Source organism: Pygocentrus nattereri, chromosome 18, assembly GCF_015220715.1.
Source record: "Pygocentrus nattereri isolate fPygNat1 chromosome 18, fPygNat1.pri, whole genome shotgun sequence".
Classification (NCBI taxonomy): domain Eukaryota; kingdom Metazoa; phylum Chordata; class Actinopteri; order Characiformes; family Serrasalmidae; genus Pygocentrus; species Pygocentrus nattereri.
In genome coordinates, this window is record NC_051228.1 from 26,046,452 (window position 1) to 26,065,161 (window position 18,710).

At 40.0% G+C, this 18,710-nt stretch overlaps 1 protein-coding gene across 1 annotated transcript; it reads right to left on the bottom strand.

The window, feature by feature from the left end:
• Positions 1-5,294: 5,294 nt before the first annotated feature.
• tmem267 (transmembrane protein 267) lies at positions 5,295-13,398 on the bottom strand. The gene is made up of 3 exons (XM_017700185.2): positions 13,350-13,398; positions 10,118-10,527; positions 5,295-6,812 (listed from the first exon to the last, which is right to left on the bottom strand). The coding sequence occupies exons 2-3, from the start codon at positions 10,487-10,489 to the stop codon at positions 6,477-6,479; spliced, it is 708 nt and encodes a 235-aa protein (XP_017555674.1). The 5' UTR covers positions 10,490-10,527; positions 13,350-13,398; the 3' UTR covers positions 5,295-6,476.
• Positions 13,399-18,710: the final 5,312 nt, after the last annotated feature.

The following is an 18,710-nucleotide window of genomic DNA, read 5'->3' on the forward strand; positions in this document are numbered from 1 at the left end:
TCCCACGCAACATGGGTTCTCGATTTATATATTTTGGCCCAAACCTCAATCTTCAAGTTTTGGACCCGAGTCAAACAGAAACATCAGCTAAGTCACATGACCTATGACATCTCACACAAAAGCTGAGGTAAATAATTACATCCGCATTAATGTCTCTGTGCCTGTCAGTCCTTCCTCAAACAGGCCTTGTACTCTCTTTCCTGTCCTAAGAGGGGAAATGTGGCGCTGTGCCAAAACAACATGCTTCATTTGATGAGGAAATCACTTCCAAGGTCATGTTGTACTGCATTTAGAGAAGAGTTCCACAGCCAGCTTCCCCGTAATTACTAAACATATTTGCTAGTAAAATATGGGGATCTTATTTTGGGCATTAAAAATTGGACCAAAGATTGGGTCCATTAACACTATTTCAACATACTGAAGACTCTGAATTGAATGGCATTTTGCTGATATGATGGCACATATCATGACGCTTATTTGCATAAACAAATGTTTGAGTAACGTTTCTGTGTGTGTGTGGAATCTGCACAGTATTTCAATTCTCACCAGCCTGCAGTGACTCGCAGAAGCTAAACCGGTCACGTATTAAGGTCCATTTTATGACTTTCTCATGATAATGACTGCAATTTCTGCAATTTCCCCCTGGGATCAATAAAGGAATCTGAATCTGAATGACATACATGTGCAATGACCTTCAAAGACTGTCCAAAAAAACAAAGCGAGGAATGTTCACAACTAAAACGGTGTGGCTAAGAAATGTACTTTTGCTTCTTATTCAGCAGCTCCTGATGACAATTACAGCTTCTCTAATTACATCATCAATGAATTAGCATTACATCTTAGCTCAGTAATCAGCAAAATCCTGTTTTATATTTATATATATAAATCGCTGCTGTCGGAACAAAACCTTGTACCTCCGTTTTTGTCATTTTTGTTTTTGACGTCATTTGAAAATGCTTGTGGTCCATTACATTGTATGTAAATTTTATGACGAATGGTCCAAAAGAAACAGCCCAGAATGACTCAGAAAAAATTATGGTTCCATTGACTTACATTAAAATGTATGTTTTGATCCAACAGCAGCTATATATATATATATATATATATATATATACACACAGGTACATGAACATATATATTCACTTTCATCCACCATTTATCTTAAAGTATTTATTCTTTTATTTTTTTCACCCCTTGGACTTAAAGTTATGTCTTCAAGTTTTTGTATGTAATGTTGATGGTGAAAAAGTGGTAAATGTGAAAATATGAACTTTAAAAAGCAAGTTTGGGGCTATGATCCAACATCTCGGGGGGCCAGGTATCATATTCATACCTACTTTATGTAACAGCTTAGGTATTAAACTCTTCAGACGTCTGGTTCCTATCACTATCATTGTGAACAGCTCTGACTCAGTAGGTTTCTCTGGCATGGAGCATCTTGCATCAAACCACTCAGAATGGCTTCATTTTCATTTTAAACACTTAGTGATACAGAATTTTTGAAAAGTCAGTGAAGATTCCCTTTAAAATGGTCTGGTAAGAACTGTGGAAACAGCTGGCACGTACATTCGGTTTTTATCAGAGAGAAAAGCTGAATTCACTTAGATTATTTCCATATTTCGGACTATTTCAGCTGTAGCAAAAATTGTCATTTTGAATTTTTATCTAGGTATTTTTACATTAATTGCAAATGCCACCTGCTGTTTAGACGGTCAAAATGTCATATAAACAGACCTGTAAACACAGTCTACTGGTCTTATGTTCAGTTGAGTGATCTACTCCATCTACTGTAATGATCATTTATAGGCAGTTACCACCATCACACAGTTCCAGTAAGGCATTCAGCTTTTTGGCAGTAGTGTTAGATATCCAGCAGGTGTAGTTTTCAAAAGTTTTTGCCCTCTTTCAAGATCAAAAAGGGTTTTTCCTGGTCTTTAAACTGGAAAATCACTCAAGTGTCACCACTGTAGGAGTGGAGTAAATACGTTTTTATGTTAAAGTCACAGCAGGGAGGTGAATTAGAGCACTGTGATGCACATTTATACGTTTTAAATAACAGCTGTGCTCTTGTGCAGTAACGGAAATGAAAAACGTCTGAAATCTGTACTCGGTGTAAGACTCAAAACCATTCAGTGCTCACAGAAGTTGAGCGTGCTAACAGATGAGCAGTGTTCTAGCTGTGCAGACCGACAGCACTGGCGATGCTAACTCCAGTGAAGGATGAGCATAAGACTACGAGAAAAGACTCTAGACCAGGTCTGAGAACAGTAGGTGGAGGGTACACAATATCCACTTCAAGTGATTTTAGTGAGAATTTTCATTAACAGTGATTTTTGACAATGACAAAAGTAACAAATTCTTAATAAGAGATTAATAACATTGCAAAAGACACTGAACACAATAACTAAAAATGTGCAAAACGCAAAATGATCTGTGAGTCTGTACAGCAGCAATTACACAGTAAACGTAAACACAAAAAAAATAAATAAATGAAAGAAAGGGGACGGTAGCAGCTTATCTTCAGTTGTAGTCCAATGGTGCCCCCTGTTGGTCAAATAGTAATAACAATAATAAGAGGAATGATCAGAATAAATTTGGCTCATGGCTGCCTTTAGTCGGCATGTCAATTCTTATTCAAAGGAAATGCATCAAAGATCTGATTCATAAGTTCTAAAGGACGCAGAATCCTTTCAGTGAATGAACCATGTGAGCTTAACTAAAGCAACTGTAAACGTCGGATTAAAACCAACTCATACAACTTACGTACTGAGGTACTAAAAAATGCTTTAGAAGGTTAATAAATAAGTAGTTTGGTTAAAAAATAATAAAAAAAAATTCTAAAGCAATTCAATGCGGATTTGAGGCTGTTATTATTTACAGTGATGCTCAATGCAGAACACAATTACTATGTGACAGGAAACCTATACAAGACCGTTTCAATAGCGTGACAGCACAACTTGCTGTCACCGTTGTTTCGTTGCTGATTGACCAAGATGAGACCTTTTTAAATGGTTACCACTCTAAACTTAAAATCAACTTCAAAAACTTAGAAATTCCCTTTTAAATCCCTCCTAATTCACAGTATAAGATGAAAATCGACTAGAAAAAAAAAAAAAGGATGGTATGCTATGAAATGCATCTTAAATGAAGTGAGCTAGAGATTAAAGTAAGTGCAGTCTGTCAGCTTTAATTTGAAAGTTTACAGGTGAATTGGGTCAGAATTACATTCCTCCTAATTTAACCGCCCAAAATTAATCGGACAGGTGTCTGCCCGTCACGGCTGTCTGTGCGTGCTGCATCTGGAGTTTGTTAACTTTTATCCCTCAACATGATCAAAGATGTGGAGGGACAGCAAATCAGGCCACCATGAGCCTGTAAAATCATACTGTAATGCATCAAAAGGCTACCACACCAGCGTAACCACAAGATGTAAACCACGGATAAACATCATGATCAGAAAGCCAAGATATATTTGGAAATAAAGCCTGAATAGTTCTGCACCAAAGCTGTGTAGACGGATGAATTCTAAAGTGTACAAAAGGATTTTGACTGCCGAGATCTAAACGAACGCCTCAGCTCGCTGAGCAGCACAGAAACATACTGCTAAAGCAATGATGGAGCGCTCAGAGGCCAAAAAAGTGGAATGTTTTTGACCAGCCAAAGCAATTACTCAAGCTCAGTGACCCTTCAAAGCGACATCACAGACTGTGGGGAATGGTACGTGACATCACTGCAAGATTACTTCTCCTGAAATATGCGCCGTGAATCCTATGAGATTCACCCAGTATGGATCAGTATCATTAAAATAACGCTGACAGTCTCCACCTTAACCTCAGTCAAACTGGAGCACAGTGGCAAAACAACAGAAACCATGTCACTGTCCAGCTGCCTTTGGTCTGCACTGTACCCAACAGTGTAATCTCTGCCCACTTCACCTACTCTTTGTTCAGATGGACAATCTGTTCAGGGCGTTTTGTTCCAGTCAGCTGATGCTAATCTCCACTTTCCGGAATTCGAAACGGCAAACAGACCTTTTCCATTCACCTTCACATCCCGACACATTCACTACAGCACACGATCACACGTTGACAGCGTATCTAAAGCGCTTTTCACACAAGCTTTACAAACGACTGTAGACCACGCTGGCAAAACTGAGCCGTCGCAGGTTGTATCCATTCTAATAGTCATGGGCGCTACAATGATCTGTACATCACGATGGAATGGACATGACGACAGTGGAATCGATTTTGAATGTGTTAGTCAATTATAATAGTATATTCAAATGTAGCGCATTGCTTTATTTATTTATATTCTACTTCTGTAGCTTCTAATCTGAATATACTATTATCAGCTTCTATATTCTAATCCTCCAGCTACGTATTCAATGTACACTTCCAGTCAAAAGTTTGGACAACTAAATATGCATTTTTCATAACTAATATTTTTATCTAAAAGTTACAGTACATTTAAATAGAAATTAAGTTTCTACTTAAGAGACAAACCGTGAAGTTAATGCTTATCGCTGTTGTCGGAACAAAATCTCCAAAATGTTAACTTTGAAGGAGAAGGAAAAAACCTACTTTACTTTTAATGCAAGTCAATGGAACCAGACATTCTTCTAAGTAATTTTAGGTTATTTCTTTTAGTCCATTCATCATGAAATTTACACACAATGTAAAGGGCAACAGGTATTTTCAGATCATGTTAAAAACTGAAAAACAACAAAAATGGAGATTTTCTTCCGACAGCAACGTTATGTATAATGTTATTTCAAAGATGTAAAATGTGCATTAACCTCATTTTTATTATTATTATTTTTTAATGGTTATTTTTATTTATTTATTTTTATTTTTATTTTTTTAGGTATATCTAACTTGCGTTTACACTCATTGTCAATTTTATGAGGTCTACCTAGCCTATAGGTGTATTTTGTAGTTTAACAAGCACAGTCCATTCGTTTCTACATTTAATTTGTAGATCTGTTTAATTGCAGTGACTACACTCTGTAACTGTACAACCACAAAGTGCACCTATATCATAAACGGAGCTGGTAAATTAATTAATTAAGTGAGCCTTATTAGTCCCACAACTTTTTCACCTCCGCATTTAACCCATCCGTGAAGTGAAACACCACATACACTCGTGAGCACACACACACACACACACACACACACACACACACACACACTAGGGGGCAGTGAGCACACTTGCCCGGAGCGGTGGGCAGGCTTATCCACAGCACCCGGGGAGCAGTTGGGGGTTAGGTGTCTTGCTGAAGGACACCTCAGTCATGTGCTCTTGGCTCTGGTCGAACCGGCGACCTTCCGGTCACGAGGCTGGTTCCCTAACCTCCAGCCCACGACTGCCCCCAAAATTACAAAGATGGACAAAGAGTGTAGATTCAAGGTAGGTGCACCTGATAAAATAACCATGTGTATCTTCTTAATTCCTAACAGAAACACATTTCAGGTGGCTCTTTGTGATGCTGCTTGAGAGAATGTGAAAGTGTGTGCATTTTTTCAACAATTTATCTCTACATAATTCCATGTGCTATTTCAGTTTTGAAAAAGAAAAAAAAAAAAAAAAAAAAAAATAAGGAAAACGCTTCTATGAGCAGATGTGTCCAACTCTTGACTGGTAGCGTTTAAGTAAATTCTGATTTAGACTAAAGTAATCAGATCATGGTTAAATTTAAATTTCAGGATGTACTGAATCCTTTCCTAGGGAATCACATTCAAATTAAATTAGGTCAGAAGTTTAGACCACTATTATTAATAAGTATGACACCGACTATGAGTATACACATTATGGACACATTCACTAGCAAAGCCGCCGTTTCGCACAGAACTAAGTTCGAGGATTAATAATTTAGCGCCCTGAGCTCCCCTGTATATAATATTCAGCAAAACACCATGCTGACTGAACACAGCTAGCCAAGCTGCCACTGGGTCTTGACGTCAAAATTCAATGATGTACAGTATCTCTGGACTTTGGTGAGACTTGACCTACAGCTCAGGCTGTCTGTGCAGACAGAGTGACCGATATTCCTCTGGTGAGTGAGTGGATGCTTGAAACACATCTGGCAAATACAGCCAAAAAAAGTACACAGGAAAAAAAGCCATTAAGGGCAAAATGCACCAACATGTTCAATGTGACCACAAGGCAAAAAAATCCTTCCAAGCGCAACAGCTTGTTCAGTCTCTCTTACAGTTAAAAATAGTTTAAAAGTCCAATAAGGGAAGTTGATAAAACCTGATAGCAAAGAACCTGACCAGCTAGTTAAAATGACCATACATACAAGGGACAAGGAAAGAACCCACTGCAAATGGAAGTGAGGCAATGATGACCTATAAAGAAGACCAAAAAGTCACACCAGGTGTCGGCAGGCACAGATCATTCCAGCGCAGGAGTTTCCTTGGAGAAGATAAGAAAAAGACCCAGACATCGTACAAGCCCACGTAGGTTAAAGGCTCCCCTCAGACATCAATGGCCACGCCATGTTTGGTGGAGATCATGTCTCTGGTTCCGGTGAGATACATGAGTACAGAACAGAGGTGTGGCAGAGTGGCGGTGATGGTGATGTACAGCCAGTAGGAGATGGGCGCTGTGTTGCCGAAGGGACAGAGCCACAGGCCGTGGCGTACGCCATCCCGGATGTGGTGGGATGCCAGCGAGATGAAGAGCATCCAGGGCAGAGAGCACCAAGAATCCTTCAGGCGACAGGCCCACATCAGCAAGCGCAGGGAGAAGCAGAGTGCTGGGATGACCGTGGAACAGTGCAGTGGTGGCCGCTGGGGCAGATTCAAAGCAGCCTAGTCAGGAAAAGAGGACAACACAGAGTGAATAAGCAGCCATGGACTAAAAAAAAAAGGCTGAAAGGGGAAAAGAGGGCTGCACACACACACACACACACACACACACACACACACACACACACACACTTTATAAGCCGCTTCTCCCTCAGGGTCACGGTGGAAGGGGGGGGGGGGGGGGGCACTGGAGCCTATCCCAGCGGTCATTGGGCGGAAGGCAGGATGCAAGTCCATCATAGGGCAGACAGACAGACACACAAAAACACACATACACACACTCAAACCTAGGGGCAATGTAGCATGTCCAATTGGCCTGACAGCATGTCTTTGGACTGTGGGAGGAAACCGGACAACCCGGAAGAATCCCACGCAGACAAGGGGAGAACAAACACAGTCACAGTTAAACAAAAGTTTTCCCCCCATTACCCTAAACACTGTTGATAAGCTGAGGCATGTTTAGTGTCTGCACAACACTGTACAGTACTATTCAGATGAAATTAGTTTTACATGAACACTTAGTCAAATTGTATACCTCAAATAAGTTTCAGTGGTACATCACATTTTAGCTTTAAATTCAATTTTAATAGTGCTCTGAATGTGCCTTAGCTGGCTTCCAGAAGCCTGTCCAGCAAATAAAATTACTTTTACTGACATATTTAATCTCTTCTGGAAGCGTCCATCTTTTGAAAGAAAAAAAAACTAAAAAAAAAGCTTGGCTCCCAGATTTTAGGTCATAACTTATCTTTCTTCAACTTCAAATGACTACCAGATTCTAGAACCGATTCCTCTACTATTCCTGCTGTTTTTGGTAACCTCTATAGAATCAGAAGTACAGCCTCACACAAGAAAAATACTAATGAAACATCCATGCTTTCCATTACACTGTTGAAAAGTAATGTTATTACTATGGTGTAACGTGGATACTCGCATATTTCATTCTTGGAATTGCTCTCTATATGCATCACAAGTCATGGTGAGCTTCTTTTAACCAGTGATTTTGATTTTCATATTGATCATTCTTACTTAAAGACTCTAAAAAGCCAATTGTTTTATACTTCCACATTTAATTTACCTAAATTTACTCCGCTTGTGACAACCAACTCTTAAGCAGGGTCATACTCTAGATGTGAACATCTCTAATGGCTTAAGCATTAACATACATAACATTCCAGTGTATGTGGTGGTTTCAGATCATTACTGTTTTTTTTAGCTTAGCTGCTGGACTGACACAAAATGTAAAGAAAGTTTTAATTGGTAAAGAAACGCTGCTTTACAGAATCCACTTCAGCTGACTTGGTGAAAATGTCTGAGTGAATCCAGCCCATGTGTCTGACAGTACATGACCAAGGTGTGTTTGTCAACGCAAAGCTAACCAGTTTTTCCATGAAGTCTTTTCTGGGGGAAATCAAAGAGAAAGTGTTGCACAGTCAGCTAAAGGTTTTCATCCTACATTACAAGACATATGAAAAAACTCAGACATCGGGTCAGGCCACAGCACAGAAACAGCCTTGGTAAAAGTAGTTAATGACCTCAGATGGAATACCTCACTGCTACATTTGAAATTGTTGATCAAATTAAACTTTCTGGAAATGTACTTAAGTAGTTTCAAACATACTTGACAAGACATTGTTACCACTGGCGATTTTGTGTCAGGAAAACATGTAATTTGCTGTGGTATACCACAGAGGTCTATCCTCAGGCCACTCTTTTTTTTTTTATTATACATGCTGCCAGATGGTCATATCTTCAAAGAACACAGTGTTGATGACACACAGCTTAACATCTATGTTGCATCTGGTGAAAAGTGCTAATTTGATCAGCTAGTTAATTGTTTATCAAGTAGCATAAACCAGATGAACAATAATTTCTGGAAAACTGACAAAGACAAAACTGAAATTCTTCTAACTGGATCTACTGCACACAAAGTAGACTAGGAAGTTTCCTCAAAATCCCCCTGTAAAGCTAATGTAAAACATCCCCATGTAAAACTAATTCCATCTAAATAGCACTTATGACACACTATTATCATTAGAAATTGACCACTGCAGGCTTTGGAATGGCTCCAGGTGCTGTTTTTATAGATAAAACAAGAGTATGTCATACAAAGTCAGGAACCACATAAGCCTACCTGAGACCACTCAATGCTCCAATGCAAAACGGAAGAAGCAAATTTCAGGCACCAAATGTGCCTGGCGGATTAGGTATATATAGGATAAGAAGGGCCGGGAATATAGATGTTATGTTTCTCCGAAATATCACTTTAAGGTCTGTGGTGCTCAGTTCCTGTGATGTGGGTGCCCTGCACTGCTCCTGCTTCATGTCTTCCAATTACTTACCTAATCTAATTTACCACAAGAAATGCTGCTGGGCTGAACTAGGCAAACAACAGAATCACAGTGAAGTGGAGGAGGACTGATGCTGATCTGAGGTAATGATGACTGATGATCAGTACACCAGGTTGACCTATCTGGGCTTTTGGATTTTGCTCTACTGCATCAGTACCTAAGAGTAAAGGGCACAAAGTGTACAGAGGTCCTTAAAGTGCATCCAGTGACTAAATGCCTAGTGAATATTGAATGTTCTAGCCAATGAGAGGAATTATTGATCATGTCCTTCCTCCAATTTTAGTCACAGAGTAAGAAGAGAGATTAAGCCTCCTTTCTACACACATGCTGAAAATATCTGCAGTTTCATTATAAAGGAAAAACAAGCTAACATCGCAAATACAACACAAAGGCATGCTTAGTAAATCAACCTAACACTCAGAAGTTTTGATTTATTACTATACTGCTATATATTAGATTATTTACGTAATTATTTGTGTGTAATTGCAGAAATAATTATAGTATTTCAGTCACAGCACAACAGTAAAGCTGATAATAACGTACAATGAGTGTATATACAAGGAGGTGTACTTTAGGAAGTGACCAGTGAAGGAATTCATTGTTTTGAATTGTGCTATATATACATTCTTTATCTGTGTGCATGTGCTGACATTGTATTCTAGTCTGCCTATTTTTGTGGTTCCCCCTATATGGTTGTGTTTGTCACACCTGTTACTTGTCCTGTATGTGCTGGATCTATTCTTGGCTTCAGTCCAGCTATATAATTGTGTTAGCCCAATATCTTACGAGCTAGCTGTGGAGAGGTCTGGAAATAGTGGGCTATATGACGATGTTTTATTATTATCATCATGATAAACATATGCAATGATAAAAATATGCAATCAATTTTACAACACCTGAACCATCAAGACCTGAAGCAACACATTAAGCATTTTGTAAGAGGAAAATAAAAGGACTTACTTTGAGAGACAGCGATCCGGCCATGTAGAAGTGGTCCAGGTCAATGATGGAGGCGAGGAAGCCTGCTAATACGACTTCATAGAAGTCACTTTTCTTCCTCAGCCCAATGACAATGGCCCAGGACCACAGTCCAATCACACCATGCACAGAGTTATCCAGCACAGCCCTGAGCCACACATGGTGCTGGATGAATGGGGAGGTCAGTATATGGTCAGCCAGAAAGCAGAAGACTCCAAGGCCTGCGCTGGCCAGGAGGGAGGCTGTGCTGAATGTCTGGAGCAGAGCCTGAGCTTTTTCAGTCTCCACGGCCAGGTTCAGCGGCACCGCCATGCCCAGCGACGACGCATCCAGCTTGGAGTGGAAGCCTCGCATCGCTGGCCTCTACCACAAAGAGGGGTCAGCAACTGCTTCTGATGGAGACAAACACAAAGGCAAGAGAAGATTAAAAACAGAGAACAGACAAATATGTTATAACATGTAAAAATGACAGTGGCAAATCAGCTTACTCTAGATTACTACATTTGATTATAATCAATTATGTTAATACTCAATAGCAGGGGTGCAATGATTCATATTTCGATTAGATATGTTTTCGATACTGCAAAAATGAGGAGTGACTGAAAATGTGACTCATGTTAATATGTTAATACCTCCATTTCCATTTTTGGATCACACAGGCACTATACAGGATTCAATCATGTGCGTTGTTTTTCCCCTCTGCTATCCAGTTCAGCATTTTCTAATATCATTATCAACAGCACAATTCACTGAATCAGGGACAGGCCAGACAAGCTAATGAACTGCAAGGAAATGAGGCTATAGCCTCATGGAGCCTAGTCGCTTGGAGTTCAGATGCAGACCGAGGCTATGCTCTAAAAATACACCCACAAGTTCTAACGGACTGAGAGAACTCTACAGCCCACGACTGATGGAGTCACACTCAGCAGCCTCGCTCTCCAGAGCCTTGTGAATCACAGCAGGGGAGGAATACATTTTCTCTTTTTACCTATTCCATAGTGGTTGCTTTCTCCACAGTTCTTCTCTCCAAGTGAATACTTGAACCTGGTAATATTCTAAAATGCCTAGATACATAGGCTTACATGGTCAGTTCCTTAAACGTCCATGAAGCTTACACTTGTATAAAACTGCAAGCCCAAAAGCGTTTAAACATTTAAAACTTCTTGCCCAGGCTTAGACTTAATCTCAGTTTTGGTAGACCAGGCCATAATGTGTACCTGGAAAACTAAGGCTTAGGAAGTCTGCTAAATTCAGAGGAAGAGACAAGCAAGCAGCGAACGACAACACAAGAGATGTGCTGTGTAGATGAGTGTGTGCTGCATGTTCAATGATGCAGAAATTGATGAGGGTGCTGGCGGTATGCTTTAAAAATAGCAGATCCATCTGCCTGCCAAAGTGTAGGCTTATCTAACATCTGAATTGAAACCTACCATCAATGCGAGATTCCACCATATGACTTTCCTGTGTCATTTTAAATGTGCAGTCCATTGCTATGCAACTAAGGGCACTTTGAGAAAATAATTTGAAAAAGAATTAAAGGAGTGAACTAGCCAGTAACTTCTATTTTCACTCAAGAACCTGTATCAGGAACCACAACATTTAACCAGTAGCCAACCTGGGGGGTATTTCCCAAAGCAAGATTTTTCAGTTACCAATTTAACTATGGCCAAGTAGTGGAATTCCACATATTCCACATAATTCAGTTGCTGAGATGTACACAAAGCCATTCCAGAGTGGTTTGATGTAAAATGGCTCATTTGTAGAGAAACATACCAACCACAATTTCTTTACAGCGGCGGTGATAGGAATCAGGAGTCCTGATGTCTACAACGCAAATATAGCCATTTTATTTACTACTCAAAACCACCAGTGAACATTCATGCGTCTTCTAACTTTAAGGCGCAATGTATATTACCACAAAATTAAGCGACACTTTTTAATACCACAAACGGGGAAATTTCACCTCTGCATTTAACCCATCCACTAAGTGAAACACCACATACACACTAGTGAGCACACTTGCCCAGAGCAGTGGGCAGCCCTATCCATGGCGCCCGGGGAGCAGTTGGGGGTTAGGTGTCTTGCTCAAGGACACCTCAGTCATGGACTCTCGGCACTGGGGATCAAACCAACAACCTTCCGGTCACAGGGCCGGTTCCCTAACCTCCAGCCCACAACTGTCCCCAAACGTAAATCAATCAACCACTTCAAGTAATAAGTTTCTGCAGGGGAGTTTTCACACTTCTGGTTCCTATCACCATTACTATGAATAAGTCTGACTCTCTAGAACAAAGCATTTTACACCAAACCATGCTGAATGATTGCGTTGACATGTTTAATATTTAATTATGTGGAAATTTTGAAAAAACTTTAAGCCAAAGGTGATTCCTACTGAACAGTCCTTAGTTCAAAAGCATTTTCATGCCCTGAAACACTTGCTTCAGCTCCTGAAGGACTCATCAGCAAATGATGGGGCTCAGGTGCAAGAAAATACTATTCTGTGAGCAGCAGGTGGAGGAGCGGAGTGCAGAATGGTTTCTTTCTATTCGACCACTTACTACGAGGATGAATCGGTCTTCCTATTTAGCTTCTAGTCCACATTTTCCCGTTCCACCTTAAATGGCGCAGCAGTTACACTCTGTCGCCCAAACGTTATGATAATGACTGCTGCACCATTTAAGGTGGAACGGGAAAATACAAACAAGAACCTGGCGAATTAGAAGCTGGCTTGAGCTTCGGGAATTTACTACCCAACAGCCAGAAGCAAAGAGATTTGCTGAGGCTAATTTAAACCGAAGTGTAGAAAGAGCAGCAGCATCTGACAGCTCTGACATCGCGCCGCTAACAGCAACCTGACAACCGCACAACGGCAGGCTGTTCATTATCACGCTGCTGCAGGCAGAAATATCTCTAAATCAAACAAACGAAGGATTCTGACTCCCTGACACATTGAGTTCTTGTAGGAATAGCAAGGCCGGTGGAGGACACCGTTTTTAAACCAGCTAACCGAAGAGGCTTAAAACGCAGCTGCCTTTCCAGTGTAACCGCTGGCGGAGCTGCTAGCTAAAGGGCTAACCGGGCTAACAGGCTGCTGTTCGCTGTTGGTCGCCGCTAAGGACTCATTGATTTCAATGGTACTTGTTTAAACATCTCTGAACACAGTTTACTCGAAATGGGATTTAAAAATGGACAGAAATAAACAGCGTTCACTCACAACATCCTCCTGTCTCTCTCGCCTCCGACTCTCTTCAGCGCTACTGCTTCCTTTTGTGTATGAGGAGGGGGTGGAGCCACTGAGAACAGGGGCTTCTCTCATTGGTCGGAACACTAACAAGCCAGGAAGTATGTCATCAATAAGATATGGAGAACTTTATTTATTTGTTTATTTATTTAGCTCTTTGCTTATTTACTTGTTTAATTTATTGTTTATTTGCTGCCGTTAGTTAATTTGCCTAATTGCCTTGTTGTAGTGATGAGTATTATAATTGTTATGAATAACTGTGTCAGTTGCTTGCCTTGAGTATGCAATTTATTTCGTTAGTATTTCTGACAAGTAATATATTTATAAGCAGGGATTTAGCAACTCCACATTTAAACTGCACTGTTTTCCTTTGGAATTAACTCAAACATTTAATTAATAAAAAAACGCAAAAAATATTGACAATATTTAATGCTACAATTGCTGTGTTTGAATTTTCTTATTGCTGCAATAATAATAATAATAATAATAATAATAATAATAAGTAAAAATAGTAAAAACTTTCACAAAAAATATGTGTGCATGGTTTTCCACACAGTCTTTGGTCATTTCTCTCAATCTGGTAAGTTGTAACAATGATTACTGTGGTTGATTATTAAATAATTAAAGATCATGTCTGTTAGACTACAGGATGAGCTTTCACTGTCCCATAAAGCGCACCTGTGCTTCTGTACTCTTCATTTGCTTGCACCTGTGAGGACCTTAAGGCCTCTAATTTGCGCGCATCAAGTGGCCACTCATGAATGCCCTCTGCACACTCAGGACGGCCTTTGGTGAGGACCGCATTGACGTGCACTCAGCAGTGGCTTCATGCCAAAAATTCCTTGAGCTAGAGGATTAGACCAATCAGAGCGTCTGGCTTTGTTTACAGCTGTGTGACAACAATACAGAAAAGACAATATAAGGGTTTGAGCTAAAATGTGTTTGTTTGCCTGTGTGATGCATAGGTCTGTTTCAAATGCATGCTATCAAACCTGGCATCCCCAAAGTCCCTTGCCCTATACGTCTGCGTGGAGGAGGACTGAAGGGCTTGGACACCTTTTGCAATACATCTATTCTTATATTTCTGAAATAAGCTATACTGTATTTCAAATGGAACTTTGGATTGAGCACATAGTCTATTTATGCTGTTTATTAATCCAGTTAATCTGGACCTTCTCTTCTGTTGTTATGTGTGTCTTTTACTGTTTAAATGCTCATACTAATGAAACATTTTGCAATATATCAAAAACATTATTTCTTAGTTAGGATTTTGTGCGTGGGATTATTGTATTTATGTCTGTCAAGTCGCTACGCTATAAACTTAGTTTGTTCCATACCAAAGTAACGTTTGGCCAAGTAGATTGATATTCTATATCTATTGATAGACTAGTTTAACAGACATAGAAAAAACATGAACTTGACAAAGGACTTAGTCTTAATGTGAGACTAAGAAACTGACCCTAAAGCTTTTGTTCAATTCCAGTGTTTTTTTTTTCTTTTAAACTGAATCTACTTTTAAATGTGTGTTTTATTTTGCTGTTGTCAATTGTGGTGCATATTAGCTTGAGCCAACTGGAAGTCCTGGAAAATAATACAGCACATTAGACTGGCTTGGCAGATGTAGTACTTCCCAGTTGTGAGTTTTGAGGTCCTTCAAAATGCCACTGGCAGGACCCACTGGAAATCTATCGTCATCACATAAGAAAACTGGGAGGAAAGGATCGACATGCTTAGGGCTGCAAAGTTTTACCAAAAATTGTGTAGAGATCCATGGGAGTGAGATTTCTCTCGTCTAACGGCACCACAATGTCAACTTCAAGCTCTAAAGCCAAAAAGGAGGTGCTTCTAAAGATACATAGAGAGACAAACAGACAGACAGATAGATAGACCTGAAATAAAGTGTGTAGGTGTGGAGGGTCCAGATGTACAAGATGCATGGAAGGGGTTACAGAAAGTGCAATATGTACAGTAAGGTATCCATATGTGCAGATGGTTAGAACAAACCTATGATTTAGCCTGAGCTTCAGATTCAGTCCTCATCTCTCCTCTTTTTTTCTTCTGGCCCCACTGGGAAGAGGTGAACCTGACGGCTCTAAGGACAAAGGATCTCCTGAGTCTGTCAGTTGAGCAGCTCTGTGACAGCAACCTGCCACTAAACATGCTCCTCCTGTTAGGATGTTTAGTGGCAGATTGCTGTCACAGAGGGAGCAAAGCAGATTCATCCAAAAAAAAAGTAGTGAGAGGGGATGGAGTGCTGCCATCTGCTGGCTGAAAGATCTGTGAAGCAAAACCTAAGCTAAAAACAAACTAATGTAATGGGAATAATTATTTAGAAAGAGTTTGTAAATTGTATTCAGTCAATTGTATATTTTGTTATTGGTTACATGTTTGTTATTATGAGCATATCAATTTTCCACTATGCATTGTCCTATTTTCACTAATTACCTTGCAGATTTTAATGCAATTTGTGATGCAACAGGAGGTGGTGCCTCATGGTTTTCTAGGTTTATCTAGCACAACAGATGAACTGCTTTGTATATTAACCTAGATAACCACAGAAGTCACACTGGGTAGGGGGGATTTAGTACTTCACTTAAGTGCTCAGGCAAGCCTACCAGATAGTCGGGTCGTTTCAGTGCAAGAGCCTTGGAGCAAAGCTTTAAAGATCACCTCATCCTCACCAGTCTCTCAGTGAGATCTTAAGACATCAGTGGATCCTGTAACACCCTATAGACAGTGACTATCCACAGACAAGACACAAGCAACTACAGGCAAAAGACAGCTTTTACAACTCAGACCAAAGGATTTTACACTCTAAATAAATCTCCTAAGCAGCAAGAAGTTGTTTTCCTACATGCAGTGATCGCCTTTTACCTTAGCTCAGCTTCAGAGCTAGACAATCTTATAGACATTCTCCAGGCCAGTTTTAAGGACACAGATAGAACCCCAGTATTGGATTAAACCACTCCATGATGATTCTTAACTGGAAACTCTTACAAACCTACATCTGTATCAGAAATGAATAGCTCTCTTTACTTTCAGGTCAGTGGTACCTTACAGTATGTATTATGACTCAGTACGCATTCAAACCACCATCATTGTCAGAGCACCTGCATTATCTCAGTTTAAAACATCGTATGACCTCAGATGCCAGATTGTGCACATACATCCTTCCAAGGCACTGAAAAGATGTGAAACTGTCAAGAAGTCATTACTGGGAAAAATAAACAGAGAAGCTGCTGGTGTTATCAAAAAAATGGACTGGCCACTCCAGTGTTGGAGCTCCAGCAATGGAAGCTGACATGCTAATCACCACCAAAACCAGTGTGTGTTGTGTTTTGGATACTGGTATGCTGCTCAATCTGCATGATCATGTTCAACCAGTATAAAGTTGCTTTATTCAGAAGACTTGCATTTTAGTGTTCATTGTATGTTACGTGATATGATTCTCTATATCTATATGTCTGGCTTTTATCTGTGTACCTATCTATGCTTATTTACTAGACACCAATCAGTCTCAACATTAAAACTACCTCCTTGTTTCTACACTCATTGTCAACTCCACTTACCATATAGTAGCACCATGTAGTTCTACAGCTACAGACTGAAGTCCATCTGTTTCTCTTCATACTTTGTTGCTCCCTTTTACCCTGTTCTTCAATTGTCATGACCCCAGTAGGACCACCACAGAGCAGGTGGTGGAACACTATCAGCACTGCAGTGACACTGACATAGTGTCACCACATTAGTGTGCGTTGTGCTGGTACAAGTGGATCAGACACAGCAGTGCTGTTAAACAGAGTGTCCATCCATTGTCCACTCTATTAGACACACCTACCTTGTTGGTCCACCTCGTAGCTGTGCTGCACAGTTTATGCTGGTCATCCTCTAGTCCTTTATCGGTCATCACAGGAAGCTGTTGGCTGGATAGTTTTTGGATGGTGGACTATTCTCAGTCCAGCAGTGACCGTGAGGTGTTTAAAAACTCCAGCTGCTGCGTCTGATCCACTCTGTTGCAGCTGAGTTGCTCTGATTTTGGTATTTTTGTATGAATAACCTGTTTTATCACATGTTTGTACACTCTTTCTTCTCTTTTATTTATATTTCTGTTTTGGTATATTAGTGTATGTTTTTGTTTACTGTTTTCTTTAGTTTTTCTTCTCCTTTCTTTATTTAAAATGAGTTGATTTATGCTTACATCAGCACTTATAACAGTATAATGGCCACTGTCTGTTATTGCTACTGTGAGCATAGTTTCAAGACACTTTACATTATGCAACTCAAATGAAATATGATTTCATGCAAGTTTCAAGCAAAGAAACGTGAGTTTCACCATGTAAAGCCAGCCTTACGGCACCCTTTATCAAAGTAATAGCTAGATTCAGTACTTACCATCACGCTACCCAAATTATTTAGACACTGCTTTGGAGACTCTACACTACACTTACCTGGTCAACACCTAAAATTTGAGACACTATAAAAGGAGTTAGGTAAAGGAGTTACCCAAGCGTGTAAGTGTGAATTGCTGGGTAGGAGAGCACTGAATGGTTAGAATGCTAGGGCCTGATGTACTGGTGTCAGCATGGCTCAGCCTTTGTGCGGCCAGTGATTCATTTGCTTTGCCAGCACTTTTGTGTGCTGGGGAGGTGTGTCACTATGTAGCACATTCCACATTGTGTTTAATGTAGACTATGTGAAAGGCCGTCAGAACTGCATGACTCATTAAAGTATTTTCAGAAACAGACCATCAACAACAAGACGGTCATACCAACCGTAGAGTTTTGGTGAACGTTGGATGTGTTTTGCCATGTGTTTAGGTGATTTTACTCACACTGAATCCTTCACCTGTGTTTAACAGCAGTTAGGCTGCTCACACAAGCCAATAAAGCAGTCTGCATATGGACAGCAGGCTACAGGCTTAAGGCAATAATAAGATTAACTTTTTTCTCTTTCTCAGTTTTTCTTTTTTCTCTCTCCCTGCAATCTCGCGCCCACATATGTGCAAAAGCGAGCCCTCATTTATTTAATTTCCATTGAAATTGACTGTAAAGTACAAGTTATTTATTTGAAGATGTTTAAAGGAGGATTGCATATAGGATCCACCTGCACAATATGGGGGAAAGTCAAAGGAAGTGAAAACAACAGGAGTTTCCAAAACTGAAGTTCAAAAAATGACTAAAAGATGGGATGCCTAGTATCCATGTAAGGCCTGGTAGACCACCAAAACTGCCCCCATATAAACAGTACTTTTGTCTTTGAGAGAAAGAAGGAAATCAAGCTCCATTCTTGCTTCAGATCTGAAAAAATCCACAGGCGTTTCTGTCCATCCTTCCA

Coding starts and splice junctions, on each gene's coding strand:
- tmem267 (XM_017700185.2), bottom strand. CDS start 10,489: ATGCGAGGCTTCCACTCCAAGCTGGATGCGTCGTCGCTGGGCATGGCG. Junction 6,813..10,117: donor CCGGATCGCTGTCTCTCAAA/GTAAGTCCTTTT, acceptor TTTCCTGACTAG/GCTGCTTTGAATCTGCCCCA.